The sequence below is a fragment of the Phaenicophaeus curvirostris genome, chromosome 25 (assembly GCF_032191515.1).
Source record: "Phaenicophaeus curvirostris isolate KB17595 chromosome 25, BPBGC_Pcur_1.0, whole genome shotgun sequence".
In the NCBI taxonomy this organism is placed as follows: Eukaryota; Metazoa; Chordata; class Aves; order Cuculiformes; family Cuculidae; genus Phaenicophaeus; species Phaenicophaeus curvirostris.
The window spans coordinates 2574108-2592564 of record NC_091416.1 but is presented as its reverse complement, the minus strand read 5'-3'; the positions used below and the strand labels follow the sequence as shown (position 1 = coordinate 2592564).

Genomic DNA, 18457 nt, shown 5'->3' with positions numbered 1-18457 from the left:
AACTCCTCTTCGCCACCATCTGCCGCTGCCCACTGAAAGAACTCGCTGGGCTAACACGGGTCAAGTCCCCGTATATAAACACGATTCCTTCCGACAAGCTCAGAGTTTAACCCAGACCAGAACATCAAACCAAACCAGTTGAAAGCTCTTTTCCTACTCATCCCCGTTCCCTTCCGAGGAGGCTCTGTGGGAGCTCCATTCCACCAAAGAAGGGAACATCAAAATCAGTGCCCAGCACAGAGTCCTGTGCAGTGGATGCCACAGGAGCCTCTTACTCGTCAGCTGAGGATCACGTGTCCTTCAGGACATCCAAATAACTGCAGCCTACACGTGCTTTACCCCCTCTGCATGGGAACCCTGCAAAGGCTGCAAAGAAAAGAGGTCAAGAAGGGATTTATTTGAGGAAGAATGGAGAAAATGGTAACTTTTTTCAGAAACAGTGGTGCCCTCTGGTCCCATACAATGACCAGGACGGCAGAGGAATTTCAGAAAAGGAGTCTAAATGTCACCTGATGCCCTTTCGACCAAGGGGAAGAAACCCAGCAAGACTTCAATCCCTCCGCACAACAGGGAAGATGGGATTTTGTTTTTCCCCCCCGTTAAGAATTTGATCAAGCCTCACAAAGGTGCTAATGTATTATTAAAGCTAATGGAGCTCTACAAGAAATGTTAATGGACATTAAGTTTGCATAAATGAATTACACATTAGCACAGTTGCAAGAAATCTCGTATCTGCCAATTTAGGTGGTATCTGATCATTTCTGTTTTCCTCATTACAGGAACATTACTTCCCGCTAGTTTCGGAGATATGAGAATTGTAACCAAGATGTTCATAATGAAACTACATAATGAAGCAGATGAAATGAATTAATACAAAACTTCCTCTGCCCCTTTCAGTGGAATCTTGTAGTTGAAGTGAACCTGCAAAAATAAGCATTTTTAATCACCCTAGCGCCCGGCTCTCCAGGGTTTATGGACTGCCTTTTGGGAGCTGTTCTCCGGGTCGAGGTGTGCGCGCACGGCAGCTCCATCATCTCTCCAGCTGCAAGTCAGGCACGGCTGCACCCAGGACCGGAGGCATTTTCCAGTACCTGCTCACAAACCTTGTTAACGCCACAGAGAGCAGAGCAGCTCCTACATGAGCGAAATGCATTATTAACACTGGACATGGTAGGAGCGTTACGGAAAATAGGTTGGCTTTAATCAGCGGTGTTACTGCAGTTCCCACACAACCCACGTCACTCTGATTTAGGAAACCAGTCAGAGCTGTATATTCATAACCAGGTTTCTTCTACACGGTACCAAGATTTTGCCAGTACGCTCGCAGTGGTGCCCAGTCCCTTTGATGCGATAGCAGAGAAGCGCTTTTCAAAGAGATAAGTAGGTTGCTAAAAGAAAAATGCTCAGATTTAATCTGTTCTGACAATTATAAACTCAGCTGGGAACCTGTAATGGTACAAACTCTCTGCACAGAAGGATATTCCTTAAAAGAAGACAAGTACGTATTTATAGTGTCACGGAAGGCTGAACCCAGGAAGCGGTACCCGACGTTTTTATTTTAATTTTTAAATACCAGGCTGTAAACCCCATCTATGCTATAATTTCATTGCATTGTGAATAGTTCCTGAACTCCTAAGCGAGCAATTTTAGACACTTAGAGAAGTAAAAGCTCTGCTACTCACACATGACTTCCAGGTAACGCTGCGTCTGCAAGTCTTTGACCGCAGGGTGATCCACCAGGCAGATGACGGGGACGCCGTCGTCCTCCCGTCCCACCTTCAGCACCAGCCGGCTGGTCACCGTGTACATGTCGGACCACTGCTCCACCTCCGATTTGCCTACTGGGAGAGGATGGGAGAGCAGAGAGTGACCACGGGAGGGACGATCCGCTGTCCCCAGGTGATGCATCCCCTTTGGAGAACTGTCCCCGCTCCTCCCCGAGAGGTTGTGGCCACCTCAAGTCCACACTGTGTAACTGTGATGATTAACCACCTGCTTCCACCAACCCTAAACCTTCAAACCCCTAAATCAATGCAGCTACAAATCCCCTCCCACTCTCGGAGCAACAAGTAGCTAGAAATGTGATTAAACAGATTAACAGGCCTTATGAGGAGTGGCTGAGAGAGCCGGGGGTGTTTGGCCTGGAGAAAAAAAAAATTTTTCACGGAAAGGGTCATTGGGCTCTGGAACAGGCTGCCCAGGGAGGGGGTTGAGTCCTCTTCCCTGGAGGGGTTTAAGGGATGGGTGGATGAGGTGCTGAGGGACATGGTTTAGTGATTGATGGGAATGGTTGGACTCAATGATCCGGTGGGTCTCTTCCAACCTGGTTATTCTATGATTCTATGAACTCAGTTAAAACTAGTATTGATATGTGGAAGCGTTTCCGCAGTGCTCCTCGCGAAGGAGGGAGCTAGGGTGAAGGCTGGAGCAAAGCACAGCTCAGGGCTGGCTGCCCCAAGGATGCTCTAATACACGGCACAGAAATAAGAAGGGAGACAAGGCAAGAGAGGAGCAAAAGGTTTTTTCCAACAACTCAGCAAGCGCTTGCTGACAACACGTTTTCAAATGCTCTCATCTGTGGCTTTTCATTTAAGAATTCACAGTCACAACGTTAAAAGTAACTTCAGAGGTCTTTCAAACACAAACTGTTCCTGTATCCTATATTAAAGCGAACCAGAGGAGAGCTGCAAACCGGAGGAGAGGTTTTCTGATGGGAGAAGCTGTGCTTTCATGCTATTCACAACCCACAACCAAGTATTTCAGTTCCCCTGTTTCACTTAAAAAAATAATCCAAAGCATCAGCAAGGTGAGCTGGCACAGCAAGAAACTGCTGCTCAGCTCAGCAGCCTTAAAAGAGAAGGGAAAGCTGGGATTCATAGAATCATAGAATCACCAGGTTGGAAGAGACCCACCGGATCACTGAGTCCAACCATTCCTATCCAACACTAAACCATGTCCCTCAGCACCTCGTCCACCCGTCCCTTAAACCCCTCCAGGGAAGGGGACTCAATCCCCTCCCTGGGCAGCCTCTGCCAGGGACCAATGACCCTTTCTGTGAAAACTTTTTCCTAATGTCCAGCCTAAACCTCCCCTGGTGGAGCTTGAGGCCATTCCCTCTCGTCCTGTCCCCTGTCCCTTGGGAGAAGAGCCCAGCTCCCTCCTCTCCACAACCTCCTTTCAGGGAGTTGCAGAGAGCAATGAGGTCTCCCCTCAGCCTCCTCTTCTCCAGGCTAAACACCCCCAGCTCTCTCAGCCGCTCCTCGTAAGACCTGCTCTCCAGCCCCCTCACCAGCTTTGTTGCTCTTCTCTGTACTCTCTCCAGAGCCTCAACATCCTTCTTGTGGTGAGGGGCCCAGAACTGAACACAGGATTCGAGGAGCGGTCTCACCAGTGCCGAGTCCAGAGGGAGAAGAACCTCCCTGGACCTGCTGGTCACGCCATGTCTGATCCAAGCCAAGATGCCATTGGCCTTCTTGGCCACCTGGGCCACTGCTGGCTCATGGTCAGTTGCTGTGAACCAACACCCCCAGGTCCTTCTCCTCCAGGCAGCTTTCTAGACAGACTTCTCCTAGTCTGTAGCTGCTCAGGGTTGTTGTTCCCCAAGTGCGGGACCCGGCATTTGGCCTTGTTAAACCTCCTGCCATTGGACTCAGCCCAGTGGTCGAGCCAAGGTCCTTTCCAACCCAAACCATTCTATGATTCTATGTGTCCTGCTCAGAGTTGTTGTACTTGGAGCGAGGATTCTCCCTTGCCCTTGGAGGGGGGTGGATTGAAGTAATGAGTGTGGATTTGTGCTGAGAGCCCTCAGTGCCTCAGACTGGGTAAAGCACAGAGGTGTTGTCAGCCAAGCTCGCATCCGCACGCAGACTTAAACTAACAGCACGTCACAGGCAATCAGAGTCAGTGACTTGAATGTGCAAATAGCGGGAGCAGCCAGACTTCAGGGAGCAGGAGAAACCCATCGGATATGAATATTCAACCCAACACAGAGGAAACGCTCTCTAAACAAGAGAGCCAGACGTGAAGGTGAACGGAAAATCCTTACAGCCCAAAGCGCGGATGATCCTGCTCGCGCCTCACACAGAAGCCACCGTGGAAATAAATTCCACTCACAGCGCCGGGGCTCCTCAAGGTCAGAGAGAGACTCCAGCCCCTGTGCTCAAGGCTGCCAGGTTGGCAGAGCACAAAATGGAGTTCAGCCCTTCTGTGTCAGAGAATAATCTCTCTGCCCACACATTTCTTTGTTCCTGAGCTGGCGTTTAAAGCAGCTCACTCGACTCCTTTTATTTTTCCCTTTAAACCAACAGCAGAGAACAAACACCCGGAATTCCATAATCTGAAAATAGCGAGTGAGAGGATAAATCTACCGGTCAGCTCCTTGTTTCCCTTGAACCATCTGATGTTGGTGGCTGGTCTGCTGGCCATGGCAGTGCAGTTCAGCTCAATCTCTTCTCCTTCGATGGCGATTTCCTTCTGGATATCAATTACCAAATTGCGTGGTGGGACTACAAGGAAAAAGACAACGCAAGACACGTTTGATGTAAAGAGAATTTTTTGATCACTAACACAAAACTGTCCAGAAAGCCTGTAAAATCTCCTGGAGGAAACCAGCCACCAGCATTTATTTGATCTTTCCATCGATCAAACCCTTTGATAGGTGGTTTCACCGTAATCAAGAGTGAGCGCTTTCACTCTCCACTAATAATCACAGTGGTTTCGCAAATTATTACTTATCAGATTTGTAACTTTCTGTTCCCTCTCCAGGCAGGCACCGTTCCAGGGAAGAGCTTTAGTTTCCTGCCCTGTTCTGTTGTGCACGTTGCTATTTAAAACTCCAGCTTGACTCTGTGCACACTCCTTGACTTCTCCTGACGAGGAGAGGAAACACAAAAGCTGACATTTGGAAGTGCATTACTTACCGTGCCTCTCACCTCGCAAGGCAATTTTTCTCTCCTGCTGTTCAGCTTCAAGACGCAGCCGGAAGGATGGAAGCAAGCCAGCAAACACCAAGCTCATTTAAGACACTCAGAAAGCCACCCGGCACTGAGTGGAATGCCATCACCTTTGAAACAACGCTGTCCTCACTCTCAAACCACCACAAACCAAACAGAAAACCATCCTGGAGAGGAAAGTGCCAGCTCTGCATGCAGTGACTGGCACTTGAGGCACACAGAATTCCTTTAGGATGCTGATTTGCCGTTCTCCCAAGCCACATATCATCCATGGAACAAGACTCACAAAGCTAGAAGACCACATTCAACGCAAAATAACCCGGTAATACTCATAGAATCATGAAATGGGACTTCAAAGCCCATCCAATCCCACCCCCTACCATGGGCAGGGACATCTCCCACTGGATCAGGGGCTCCAAGCCCTGTCTAACCTTGGACACCTCCAGGGATGCGGTAGCTACAACTTCTGTGGACAATCTGGGCCAGGCTAGGACTTCAGGGGCCACCACCACTGCAGCACAACTCAGGGATGTCAAGGAATGTCTTCCTCAGGAAAGCACTGGCTGCTAGTAAGGCAAAAAAACCCAGAAAAAAATGAACATCAAGAACTCATGGAGCACAGAGCTGCAGTTCCAGAAATCCCCAGGACTTCCAAAGGAAACTCAACTTTGCTCTGATCAATATAATTAAGCAACTGCATAGTTCAAATGTGACTAACACAGGTTTGAGCTAATGAAGAACAAATATGTATAAATACCATCCAGATGATCAAATGGACTAATTAGTCACTTGTGGCTTTCCTCTAAAAAGAACAGAACGGGCTACCTATTTCAGATTTTCACATGTTCCAATTAAGCATGAATAAATCTCCATATCGTGTCACCGAAGTCTTTAAAGTACACGGGAGAGTGAGGAGAAGTGCACTGGAAAGCAGGATAAAGGGAGTGCAAAGCTCTCTCCGAATCCTGACTACAAAGAAGGATGCATCAACACTTGGCTCTGCTCTCCGAGGAGAGTATCGTTAGCAGCCGATCCACAAAACTGCTCTTTGATAGAGCCAAGGCGGAGGGATGACCAGGGGATCTCTGGTGCGGGGTGCGTTCCCAGGAGGTCCAGCCCTACCCACCTCGGCTCGTTTTCTCTCCTAATTAGGGAGTCAGTAACAGGGAAGACAGGGAAGCCGTATTATCCTTGGTGTCCCCAGTCTCTTAGTTCAAATGCTAGCAAAGAAAAACAGTCCCCACCTCAGCCTTTGAGCAATAAACATCCATCGGTTTTGTCTACTCTGTAAATGAAGATTTGGCCCAAGAATGTGAAGGTGAAAGCAGCTGCTGCTTTATGGATATCAGAGAAAGGCAGGCACACACTGACCATGCTGTAAGTCCTTCCTTACAGGTGAATAAAGCACGAACTGTTGTTTCAAACGCCTTCTTACCATTGTTAGCAGTGAAATGACTCCTAGAATCATAGAATTTGCAGTTTGGGTTGGAATGGACCTCAAAGCCCATCAAGTTCCAACACCCCTGCCATGGGCAGGGACACCTCCCACTGGATCTGGGTGCTCAACACCCCCATCCAACCAGGCCTTGAAATGAAACCCAAAAAACCTGGTTCTGCATGTGTATAATTTGAGAGAAGAGCTGGAAGAGAGCGTCCTTTTCCGATGAACACCAGAAAATGCCCTAAAACTTTGATAAAGGTAATAGCTGGAACAGAATTGCTACTAAACATTGTTTAAACAGTGTATAAGCCCAAATCTCATTAAATTAAAGGAGGAAGATTTAAACTAATCAGTGAGTGAGATCTTACATTGAGTCACCCTCCATGATTCGGGTTCTCCCGTTAATAGAGTTCTAAAAGCCGCTGCTAATCTGTCGAAGTGGCTCTAATAGCGGGAGCTGCTATTATTGGTAACCGCGTTGGCCCTGCACGTGCATTGCGGGGAGGGTCAGAATTCACTCCAGCTCTGCCAACAGGAGCAGATCCCAAACCCAGAGCTCTTCCCTCCCATGTGGAACAAATTTTCCCTAAAATTCATTGGAAGCTCTCACTTTCCAGGAGCTGAACTCCAGACTTCTCCGACTACATAAAGCAACCAACAAACACGCAAACACTTCTGCGCCTTCACAACAGCAGGATTTCAGCAGCAATGCTGTTGCTGATATTTGCCCTTAAGGAGTAGCAGAGATGGGCAAAGACGCTGTCATTTGTCATTAAAGCGTAATCCTTGAAATCCCCAAGTTTTGGAAGAAAAGATTCAGTATGTGATCAGGGCGGTCTGATTACTGGAAGCACAACATTCATAAACTGAACACTTCTACCATACTATGAAGCATCTACGTTAATTTATTTTCCCTCTGCCTACCAGATAATTATCGAGAGACACTTTCTACAGCTTTTACTTTCTGGCTGACATCTTTCTCACTTCACCAAACAAGATGAAACCACTGCAACTTATCTTCCTGTCTTCCTAAGAAATGAGCCACACAGAAAACAGACCCGTGATGGAGGAGAGCTGGTCTTTCATGGCTCGTGCTGCTCTGCTCAGCCCTGAGCTTGTAGCCTTTCCAAGTGATCTGCCCAAGGAAAAGAGAGGCCCACAAGCAAAGAACCCCATCCGCTTACACCTCTGCTCCTTCTTTGAAGCCAAATATTGTCCGTGAACAAAAAGGGGAAGACCCGAGAACCACACTAAATACGATGTAAACCACATGCCACTGGACAACCTGCTGGGTGTTTGCTGGCAGCTCTCACAAACCCAGTGCCCAGCGTTGAGCAACTGGAGAGCTGAGCTGTTCTCCAGTGGGAGAGCACTCAGCATTCAAGCCCTTGCTGTATTTGATTCCTGGAGAGCTGCATCTGTCCAGTGCATGGAGCTCTCTGAATGCCGTGCAGATCCCCATCCCACTGACCCCATGTGCCCAAGGATTCCAGAGTTCCCTGCAAGCACCCGTTTGGTCCTTACCAAGCACTGTAATTGTGGTGTAGATCTCCTGGGGGGGATCGGTGTAGAGCTGGCAGAAGTATCGTCCTTCATCAGAAATGGAGACGTTCGTCAAGGACACTCGGAGCTCGCTATTGGAGAAGTTCACCAGCTGGAACCTGCTGTCCTTCAGCGCTGCAGAACAAGCACACCCTTAGCGACTTCGGTGAGAGACGCGCCAGCCCCTCACCACACAACACCACACTCCATCAGGGGAGGTTCAGGCTGGACATTAGGAAAAAATTTTTCACGGAAAGTGTCATTGGGCACTGCCAGAGGCTGCCCAGGGAGGGGGTTGAGTCCCCTTCCCTGGAGGGGTTTAAGGGACGGGTGGATGAGGTGCTGAGGCACACGGTTTAGTGTTTGGTAGGAATGGTTGGACTCGATGATCTGGTGGGTCTCTTCCAACCTGGTGATTCTACGGTTCTATGAACAGAGCCAAAGGGCAGTGGCACCCAGGCACGCACCCCATGCAGCCTCCATCCTGCTCCTTACCTTTACATCTGCACCTATAAAACATTTCTTTTCTTACAAAGAGTCAACACTAGTGAATCTTTAGACAGTGCTTATTTTTATCAGGATCATGACAACCCACTTCCACATGTACCCACTCCAGACTGTGCAGTCGGTGGACTGGGCACAGCGTGAAAGATGGAAGAATTGGGAAAAGTATAGTTCCAAATTTATTTCCTGATCAGTAACAGCTGCCCAAATACTTTTAGGAATTTGGAAAGCAAGCATTTTCAATCTCACCAGCCAAACACAAGGGCCTCGAATAGTGGCACAAGCAGAGCGAGCCAGCTCCCGCACGTGTCCGTCACTGGATCACAGAAGAAAGCAGGGTGGCCGTGTGCTTCCGCAACGCTGACACTACGCATCCTCTGTCCTGCCCCGCAGGGATGAAATTCAGAGCATTTCATTGCAGCTGCCGTGCTCCGCGGTGCTGTGACAGCAGGAACCAAAGCCAGGCTCATCCCCTGGACGTGGCAGCGATGGGAGATTTTGTTTTGGTTATAAAAAAGCACAGATTGTCTCCAAATTTTCAGTCTTCAAACCAAAGAGATTACCTCTGAGAGCACTGTCTTGGTGTTGCCCTGTTCAATTTGTTTGTGTCAGCTAAATATTTGGCACTCAATTGCAATTCACCCTGAATTACTACAATCAATTCCTATTGCAAAGTAAGACGGTTTGACTTTTAAAGGGGACCATCAAGGTTTCCATTAAGGAGAAAGATTATGATTGCCTGTCTCATCTACCCTCTGAAGAATTGACTAAACTTTAAGTGTCTGGCATTACATTAAAAGAAGAAATCTCTACAAAACCCTTCTCCAGAGATGACGTCAGGTGCAGGAAAAGTTGTTCTCAAACAAGGGAAGAGGCAACTTACGTCTGAAATCTCTGAAATAAATGGTTTGTCTGTTGGGATTCAGGAGCTGAATCACTGAGTCGTCACTGTTCTTGACCCGGCAGCTGATGGTGGCGACGTCTCCCTCCACCACCGTCACGTCTTCGGTAACCAAATTCTGGCCATCACCTTCAGAAGAGAGCAAAGAGCAACATCAGAAACCATGACACCGAGTTTCTCTTGGGAATGAAAGGCTCCACCATCACCACATGCTCAGCATTCTGACCCATCAGCTACTCTGCCAAAATGACCTTGGGTTTTGAACAGAGCAGGAACCTGGGGCGGGCGATGGAGGAACCTCAGCCACTGAGTCACTGACCCTAGGTCCTCCAGCCCCAGTGACTGCACAAACCCCTTGCACGGCCACATCTCATTTTTTCAGGGATTGAGACTAATTTCACAGCACAGATAGCATTACCTGCACACCAATCCCTCAAAACAGCACTGCCAGGGAAGAAAACACACACTTTCCCCTCCAAATGGTACCAGCCACCTTTACAAGAAAGAAATTGGAAGGGAGCTTTATGATGGGAAGAGAGGAAAAAGCACAACTCCATGGCCAACTGTAAAATGCTCACGGCACGACCCCATCATGGACTGTATTTTTTATTGTGGAGAAGCCACTTTATCCCGTCACATTCTCTCTGCTGTATTTTAAAGCACGACCGAAGGCAAAGGACGAGGGAAAGAGCTCGCTGGCTGCTACACACCCCTCCGTGCCTTAATGCTCGTCCCAGCCTCCAGGGAGCAACTTCCACGCCTCACACATGGAACAGCAGAAATTCACTTCCTCTCTCAAAAGATGAATTTGGTTAAATTGCCTTGAAAGAACAATTCGCCGTAAGAGGCATTTATCCTTTGACTCGAGCAGACAGACTTTAGGGAACCAGTTTTTACTCACTCGGTGTAATCAGTAGGCGCTATTAACGTCCAGAGGCAGGAAAAAAAGAATCCGATGCAATTATGCCATGTGAGCCTTGTAATCATTTACAGGTCATCACCTCGAAAACTCTCCTCCTAATGAATCGAATCATTACATCACACGCGCACCGAGACATTTCCTTCCCATGCTCAAGAATGCAGGGGATGGGAATTGGAAAACAACGCTTTGCATTTCAATTTTTCCGTAACTACCGAGTGTCCATCGCGTTAGGAAGAGCACGGAGCCAAGGCAGGACCCGGCACAGCACCCGAGGGGCTCCAGTCACAGGAACGCTAATTGGAGCCCCTTTCCGTAACGATGTGGGTTTGCTTCCCAACCCCATGGGCGTTACGGACCAGGAGGCAAAGAAACAAGGGGGAAGACTTCGAAGCCTTGATTGCCAATTTGCCAAATGAAGCGGAGGTGCAGAGGCAGCCGGCCAAGGGCTGAGTGGGGAAGATCAACCCTCTGCTCTGAGGAGCTTGGAGAGCAGCTGGGAGAGGATCCAGCTCCTGCCTCCGCCCCGACAAATGCAAACCCACAGGATTTTCATAAAGTCTGCAAACAGTGCATCCAAGCAGGTTTTTCTCTCGTCTCGCATCCTCTCCATCTTTCTTCCTTTCTGACTTGCATTTATTATTATTTGAGGCACCTTGGAAATAAGTGCTTGACAATGTTTAGAAAAGAAAGAGATGGATAAACTGTCAAGACACTTTTCCACACTTGACGGTGTCAAGTTGAAGCCTGGGCACATTTTTCTGCCTCCTTGGTATAAATTTCCTTTCTCCAGATTGATGAACAACGAAAAGTTGTTATCAAACAGAATAACTCCTGCACCAGAGAGTCCCCCAGGCCCATAGCAAGAAGTGCCAAGAGCTGGGTCATCGATGTTTCTCTGGCTCCTGCTCCCCTCCTGCAAGTTCCTAGAATCACAACAATAGACAACAGCCTCACTCGGGCTCCAGCACAAACCCCACTCCAATACCTCAACAGCAGTGCAAGGAAAAATATTAACATTCCTAACGGCTTCTGGGGAATAATTTTATCAAACCCATTCAAAACAAGGTTCTTGCACAAGGATCAGCTTGATATGTTCTCATAAACGCAATAGTCACTACAAATCATTAACAAAGCTATTAAGATTCGATTTCCATCTCAGCAATTATTGCTAGCATATTTTTTTACATTTACTTTAAAAGACTCAATCCTATTTTCAATTCATTAAACCGTTCCTTCCATTTACTGAATTTTACATCAGCTCAGCCTGTTTGAATTAATAAGAATTACAGTGGAAGTAATTTAGAAATAAATTATTTGAAGTTCAAGCCACTGAAACTTTTCACGCTGGGATGCCGCTACATTAAAGCTTTGCTGACTGATGGCTTTAGAAGTCCAGCCTCGTGGTCCAGGCTGGCATCAGGATCCTTCTCAAGACTGCATTTGTTCTCCCTGGGTTAACAACAGGCAGGGTGCACGTAAGGACACGCTGAATCCAGGGGCCGAAGCAGCTCCAGCCGCACGTTCATGGTGCATTTATTCCAAATCAAAGGGCGTCTAATCCGGTCGTTGTCTGCAAAGCTCCCCTGGCTCTGCTGACCTGAATTTGCTTGCTTAACGGAAAGCACCGGCCGTACAAGGCAACGCTTTGGGGTGTCTGTATTCCTCCTGCTCACCAAGACAAGGAAGGCATTGCCCTCAACACAAATTACAAACTCTTAATTAAATAAAAATACAACGTGAAGTGAGAACACTTCAGACCCACCTTCACGTCACCATCCCAGGGAGCTCCTTGGTAAATATTTACTGGCAGTTTGTAAGTATTTTGAGGAGCATTAAAATAAGACACTCTAGAGCACGCCAACCTGTAATGGAAAAGGAAAGACTGTGTGTGTGGGAAGGGGGTGGAAAGCGAATTTATGGGTCCCACACAGAACGACAGAATTTGATAGAAGGAAAGGAAAGCTGCTCTTGGAAACCAACTTTAAACACTGGCCGATTAGCGATGCTTTGGGTTGGGGTACGAGCAGGGACAATGCGAAAACCCCAGTGGAATGGTATGGGATAAATTCTCAGCTATTACAGGAGGAAGAACTGTAAAAGCCATGTGTGTTGTCCTTGTGTTAGTCGAGGGATTCCTGTTGCTTGGTCCGAACCCTCTCCCAGGGCCCAAGGCGCATAATGGACAGACTCCAAACCTGACTTGGAGTTTGGATCGTGGTGATTTCAAGAAGAAGATGGTAAGGGGAACAGGGACATGGAAGGAGGTGGCCTCCGAAGGAATCTTCAAGGTGAGCTGCCAACATAGCACACGTACACAGGATTAATGAGCAAGCACAAACCTGCAATGCACAGGGAAGGGAAAGAACCTGCTATGCATGTTTCCTTTGTTACCTAAAGCAACTCTCTGGCTTCACTTAGAACCACAGAATCACCAGGTTGGAAAAGACCCATCGAATCATCGAGTCCAACCATTCCCATCAAACACTAAACCATGTCGCTCAGCACCTAGTCCACTTGTCCCTTAAGCCCCTCCAGGGAAGGGGACTCAACCCCCTCCCTGGGCAGACCATGCCAGTGCTGTGCAACGTAAAAAAACAACACTGTACTTGACACTTACTGGAAGGGGAGCAAGAAAAGGGACGCAACGCCTGAGGAACAGCTTTGGCTGGAATCTATACAACTCATTTTTGCACTTGTCTGTCTGCCTTTGACCACAGCAGTCTTTGCTTTCCAGACTGCCAAGCCAGACACAGACAAGTAAATTGTGTTTCAAACAAGTTCCTCCTAGCTGGACACAGCCCGGGGACCTTGGCTTACACGCAGTGGTCGCATTTAAAATCAATTCTTTCTTCACTTGCCGCACACCGGGAGAGGTGAAAGCGTCAGGGAGAGAAGAGGGAAAGATTGAAAATACGTGTTTGCGAGCATGGTTCTTCAGCTTCCAACAAAACAGGGGCCACAGGGACTCTTCCGTGAGTGCTGCTGATTCAGGATGGAGACACGAGTGCTTTCCAAGAAGAAGTAGTTTTCACCAGACCTGAACTATGTGAGCCCATAAACTTAAACACAATTCCTCTTAATAAATTGAGTCAAAGGAAAACAACCCACACAGATAAACAAACTATTGGTTCACGTGCTTGAGGAATGACACGATGATCCTTCCACAGAATTAATGTAATTTGAGTGTCAAAACTCATCTATCAATTCGGCTGCCTAAAGGGAATGTGGTGGTTAAACAAGCAGCTAAAGTTGGAAGCAACGTCAAGCAGGTTTTATAGACACCCAGCAATCCACCTCCTCTCAAAGCTTTGTCTCCTGGTTGCTGTGTCTCTTCCCTGAGCAGCTTCCACGCGCTCTCCACCCATCACGGAGATAGCATCCCTTCAAAATAAACATCCCAAACCGTCTTCTTGGGAAGACTGAAGGAACCAAATAGACTCTTTGTCTTGTCCAGATATAGAAACATTTCAGAGGCAAGAGAAGGAAATCAAATTGTCATTGAATTTCTCCACAGATTCGCTTCCAGGAAGAAGAGCACGGACCGTGCTGTGCTGGAAGGAGCTGCTGGAGCTCGGTGCATCTGGTCCTGAAGTCTGGAGAAGCTGTTTTAAAAAGCTACAGTCGTCACACTTGAACTTTTGAGAAGAATGGACAATCCGTGCTAATTGTGCCGGCAAGAAAAGGAAATTGCTTTCTACAGAGTTAATTTCATGACATCTTTTCACAGGCGAAAGAATGACAATTTTAGACGGGGCTGCCTACAAAATATACGTGCAAACGCCGTGGCTTTCACCACATGTGAATGCTGCTGCAGCTGAGCAGGGGATTGGGTCTGGCATCGGGAAGTAACGCCTCAAAATCCACTCTGAAGCCCAGTCTGATTTCTCCTTCAGCTGAAAAACATTCCCCCCAAAATCCTATCCCTGCAGTCCCTGATCAAAAGCCCCTCCCCAGCTTTCCTGAAGCCCCTTTCAGTGCTGGAAGCTGCCGTGAGGTCTCCCTGCTGTCTTTATCTTCTCCAGGCTGAACAACTCCAACTCTCTCAGCCTGTTGAAAAGGCAGCTGGTGCTGCTTCCACCCATGTGTGATCCCTAGTGGAAGCCCTGTGAGGTCACCGAGTCTGGGGCCATGCACGGGCAACTCTGAAGTCCATGAGCCTCACACTCAAGAGAAAATCTTGTTTTCCACCATGATTTACAATTAATATTTTGAAATGGCAACATACTCTTCTAACAAGCTCTACCCACCAGTTTTGTGACCTTGAGTCAAGTATCTCGGAGATTTTCCTGCATTCAAGCAGCTCTTACTCCCTTTTCAACATCTTCTCCATGGCCACTGCCTCAACGTGGCCCAAACACAACTCTGCTACCCACGGCAAAAACCTCTTTAAAATGTCATGGTGGCAAATAAATAGAGTTCTAGAAAAGTTTCATTCTCCAGCTTGTTCTGCTGTGCAGGTTGGTCACCCTTCCCACTCCGAGGTTCAGTCCTGCCCTGTGAAAACCCCTCTGTACTGAGCACCAGGAATGACGTCCATTTCCACTGGTATTTTCCATCTTCTACCAATATTTTAACTTTCAAATTTAATGCAGATTATAGCATCACAGAATCACAGAATCACCAGGTTGGAAGAGACCCACTGGATCATCGAGTCCAACCATTCCCATCAAACACTAAACCATGTCCCTCAGCACCTCGTCCACCCGTCCCTTACACCCCTCCAGGGAAGGGGACTCAACCCCCTCCCTGGGCAGCCTCTGCTGGTGCCCAGTGACCCTTTCCATGAAAATTTTTTTCCTTATGTTCAGCCTAAACCTCCCCTGGTGGAGCTTGAGGCCATTCCCTCTCGTCCTGTCCCCTGTCCCTTGGGAGAAGAGCCCAGCTCCCTCCTCTCTGCAACCTCCTCCTTCTTCCCTTTATGCCACAGCCAGGGTTTAAAGGAACGGCTTTGAGAAAGGACACCGCTGATTCAGTCTCGTATCACCTAAGGATGCTCAGGTGCTTTCTCCTCACCCTCCTGGAGCTGCATTCATTCCACCTTTTGCTTTGCTTGCTGCTCTTCCCACAGGCTTCACCACCAGACCCGGGGTGAGGAGCCCGTATGCAGTTTGGGATGGGTGGTCATGCAATCCACATGGATCCCCATCAGAGACCCCGGAGCCCGGAGAGGCCACCGCGAGGCTTCTGCTCCGTACGGCACATTTCCATGAGCTTCCCCGACGTTCTCTGCAGGGACAAACCTGCTCCTGCCACTCCGCATCCTCGGTGCCAGCTACTTCATCTCCTTGTCACACGTTCTACTCAGGCTCTGCAGTCACGGGGACCTGTTTCCCCTCTTTCTCAGCCCATATTTTAGCGAGCAGGCACACGTGGGAACGCTTTCAGCACCTTTCAGCAGCGATGGCCCCTTCCCCAGCTCTCACCGAGCTCCAGCTCGCGCTTCCCCGCTGAATTCCTCACTGCCTTTCAGAGAGAACATGCAAGATTGTGCTAAAAATGACTTACTGCGGGGAGTGTGTTTACGTTATGAAACAACTCTTGAGAAAAGCTGCAAATTCAAGCAAGTTGTGCGCAGCTATTACATTTGTGGAGAGAAAAGGAATGCTATAGCCACCTTTATGGCTTCTCTCGCTTAAAGAGCAGGGATGAAAGATGCCGATAGCCCCGATCTGACACAAGAGGCTGCATTTACTTTAAACATTTGTGAATTTCTGCCTGATGAAATGGCATCGGGGAATTCTTACGACTGGTTTGTAACCAAAATTGTACAGAGGCAGAAAACTCATGTCCAACAGAGCTGGAGCAATGCAGCCAGCTGGGTACCAATTCCCCTGCTGAATTACCCTCTCCCTGAACTATTGAAACACTCAGTGCTACCGATTGTGGCAGCTGGCAAAGTCCTACTTCCACCAGATCCCTCTGGAGAAGCAACACTCCCAATCCAGGCATTTTCCGAGGTGCGATTTAGGCAGCGAGCACTCACGGGGGGTCCACGAGCATGGGGAACATCACTTGAGAAGAAGAAACTAGTTCATAGAATCATAGAATAACCAGGTTGGAAGAGACCTACCTGATCATCAAGTCCAACCATTCCTATCAATCATTCCTATCAGCACCTCATCCACCCATCCCTTAAACCCCTCCAGGGAAGGTGAATCAACCCCCTCCCTGGGCAGCCTCTGCCAGTGCCCAATGACACTTTCCATGAAAAAACTTTTCCTAATGTTCAGCCTGAACCTCCCCTGGTGGAGCTTGAGGCCATTCCCTCTTGTCCACTGCTGGCTCATGTTCGGTTCGCCCACATCCCATCTGATGATCGCATTATAGCATTTCTTTTGATCCAAAGAATAAAAACTCAGGCTCTTTTGGCCAAAGGGTTTTTCAGCCTAGAGCATTTCCTGACTTCCCCTCCCCTCGCATTCCGGTAACCACATGGGCGCAGATTTATGACCTGCCACCTGCACTGGGATGAGCTGTCAGCCTCGTCTTTCTATTACCCAGATATTGACAGGTCAAATTCCAGGGCCATACATCGCCCGTCCCCTCAAAGGTCACCGCCGGCGGATGCTGAGGATCAATACGGATCTTATCTGTCACTGCCGGGGGGGGACACGGTGAACGAGGCTCTCGGGAACCAGGGGGGAAAGAATTCACCTCAGCTCGCAGCATCAGCACAGGTTTTTGCAGCAAAACCTGTTGTTCTGCAGATCTCAAGTCTTTTATTCCCCATTTCTAACCAAATCTTGTGACAGAAGCAATTTATAACAATTGCCAGAAATTTAGCCTTTCAGAGCACAATCATATTTCAAGTTAATGCGTTCGGACCATTTGAAGGAGGAATCCTACACGTCACCCTCGCCACCACAGAGCTGCTGATGTCTCAAAGCACAATTTACACGTTTTGTCCCCATGGCTGCATTGGAAAGCTGCATTTTTTCGGTTTAGAACTGAATTCTTAACCCATTTGACAATTCTTAAATAGGAGATTCTGCTACTGTAGCTGTCAGTTTCATTTCTATATGTCTCTATCTGCGCAGGGATGCTCAAACGTTTAAAAAACTTCCCAGAATAAGAGTTTTCAAGGAACAGAAGCAGCTGATCTCTTTGCCCTTACTCTGGAAGCTGACAGTCCACTGCAAGATGGCAAAAGGTCACTTATTAAAAGCCTGTCTTGCTCTGGTAAAGTCAGAGGTCTCTCAGAGCATCATCCAAAGGACATCTGTGAGCTAAGCTCCTCGGCAGCTGCAGGGGAGACTCGGGTGATGTGTTGGTGGAAGGATCTGAGAAAGAGAGGCAGGATGAGGAATTCATCCCGCAAGAGATGCCTGTGAGCTGAGAAGGGATCCATCAGAGGACGGGAGATGCAGGGAGAGAGCGCGGAGGAGGGAGCAAAAGTGCAGTAAAGGGCACGGGCTCCTAAGAAACACAAGGTGGGCACCTTCCATCCATGTTCCTCCCTACACCCAGCCAGCACCACAAGCCATCATCTATCAAGGACATTGCCTGAACTCCAATGCTCTCGTCTCCCTACAGAAAGAAGTTGCTCGGAAGCAGCATCACCATGGGAGAAGCAGTTTGGCAACAGAAGACGGTCCCAGCAGACTGCTGCCTCCCTTCAGTGTGTTTAAATAATACTCAATTAGGATCAACACTCATTTATTATTAATGCCGCCCTAATACAGAATTCCGCATCTGCATTTTATCTCCCAGCTACATCGCCGCAAGGACACACACACATCCTCGATCTGAGGAAGAAGACCTTGATTAATCCCAAGTATAAACCACACGTGGAATCTCCTCTCCCTGCCGTGCCTTGTTGCATTAGGAGCTCGAGCCTGATGTCCAGCAGGCTCCTGCAGGTACGCGCAGCGAGCACTGATGAAATATTCAGGTTTCACAGCCAACAAGTGTATCCAGTCCGTTTACATTACCAGAACAACATCATCTAACGGCCCCGACTGCCTGGTGTTGATTTCTCTCCCTGCCACGGGGGCTAAAGCCGTGGCAGAACCCCCAGCACGAAGGAGAGAATTTGTGTCTTTGCAGGTTTGTCACCTGTGCTATCACCTCCACCTCCATGCAGGAGAGGCTGGCAGCAGCCACATGCTTTAGATTCAGCATGGCACTGGTCACACTCCGAACTGGCAAGCGTCTCTTTGGAGGGAACTCTCCCATCTGCTCCCTCTCTGCCTCTT

At 48.3% G+C, this 18457-nt stretch overlaps 1 protein-coding gene across 8 annotated transcripts in view; it reads right to left on the bottom strand.

Annotated features, from left to right (window-relative positions):
* The window catches only part of CADM1 (cell adhesion molecule 1), a 168545-nt gene that overhangs the window by 43144 nt on the left and 106944 nt on the right, over positions 1-18457 (bottom strand). For all 8 annotated transcript variants that reach the window (XM_069876636.1, XM_069876638.1, XM_069876639.1 and 5 more), the window contains exons 2-5: positions 9323-9469; positions 7918-8070; positions 4368-4505; positions 1683-1838 (exon numbers count right to left, since the gene is read on the bottom strand). In XM_069876636.1, coding sequence (XP_069732737.1) covers positions 1683-1838; positions 4368-4505; positions 7918-8070; positions 9323-9469 — 594 coding nt within the window. The remainder of the gene's footprint in view (positions 1-1682; positions 1839-4367; positions 4506-7917; positions 8071-9322; positions 9470-18457) is intronic.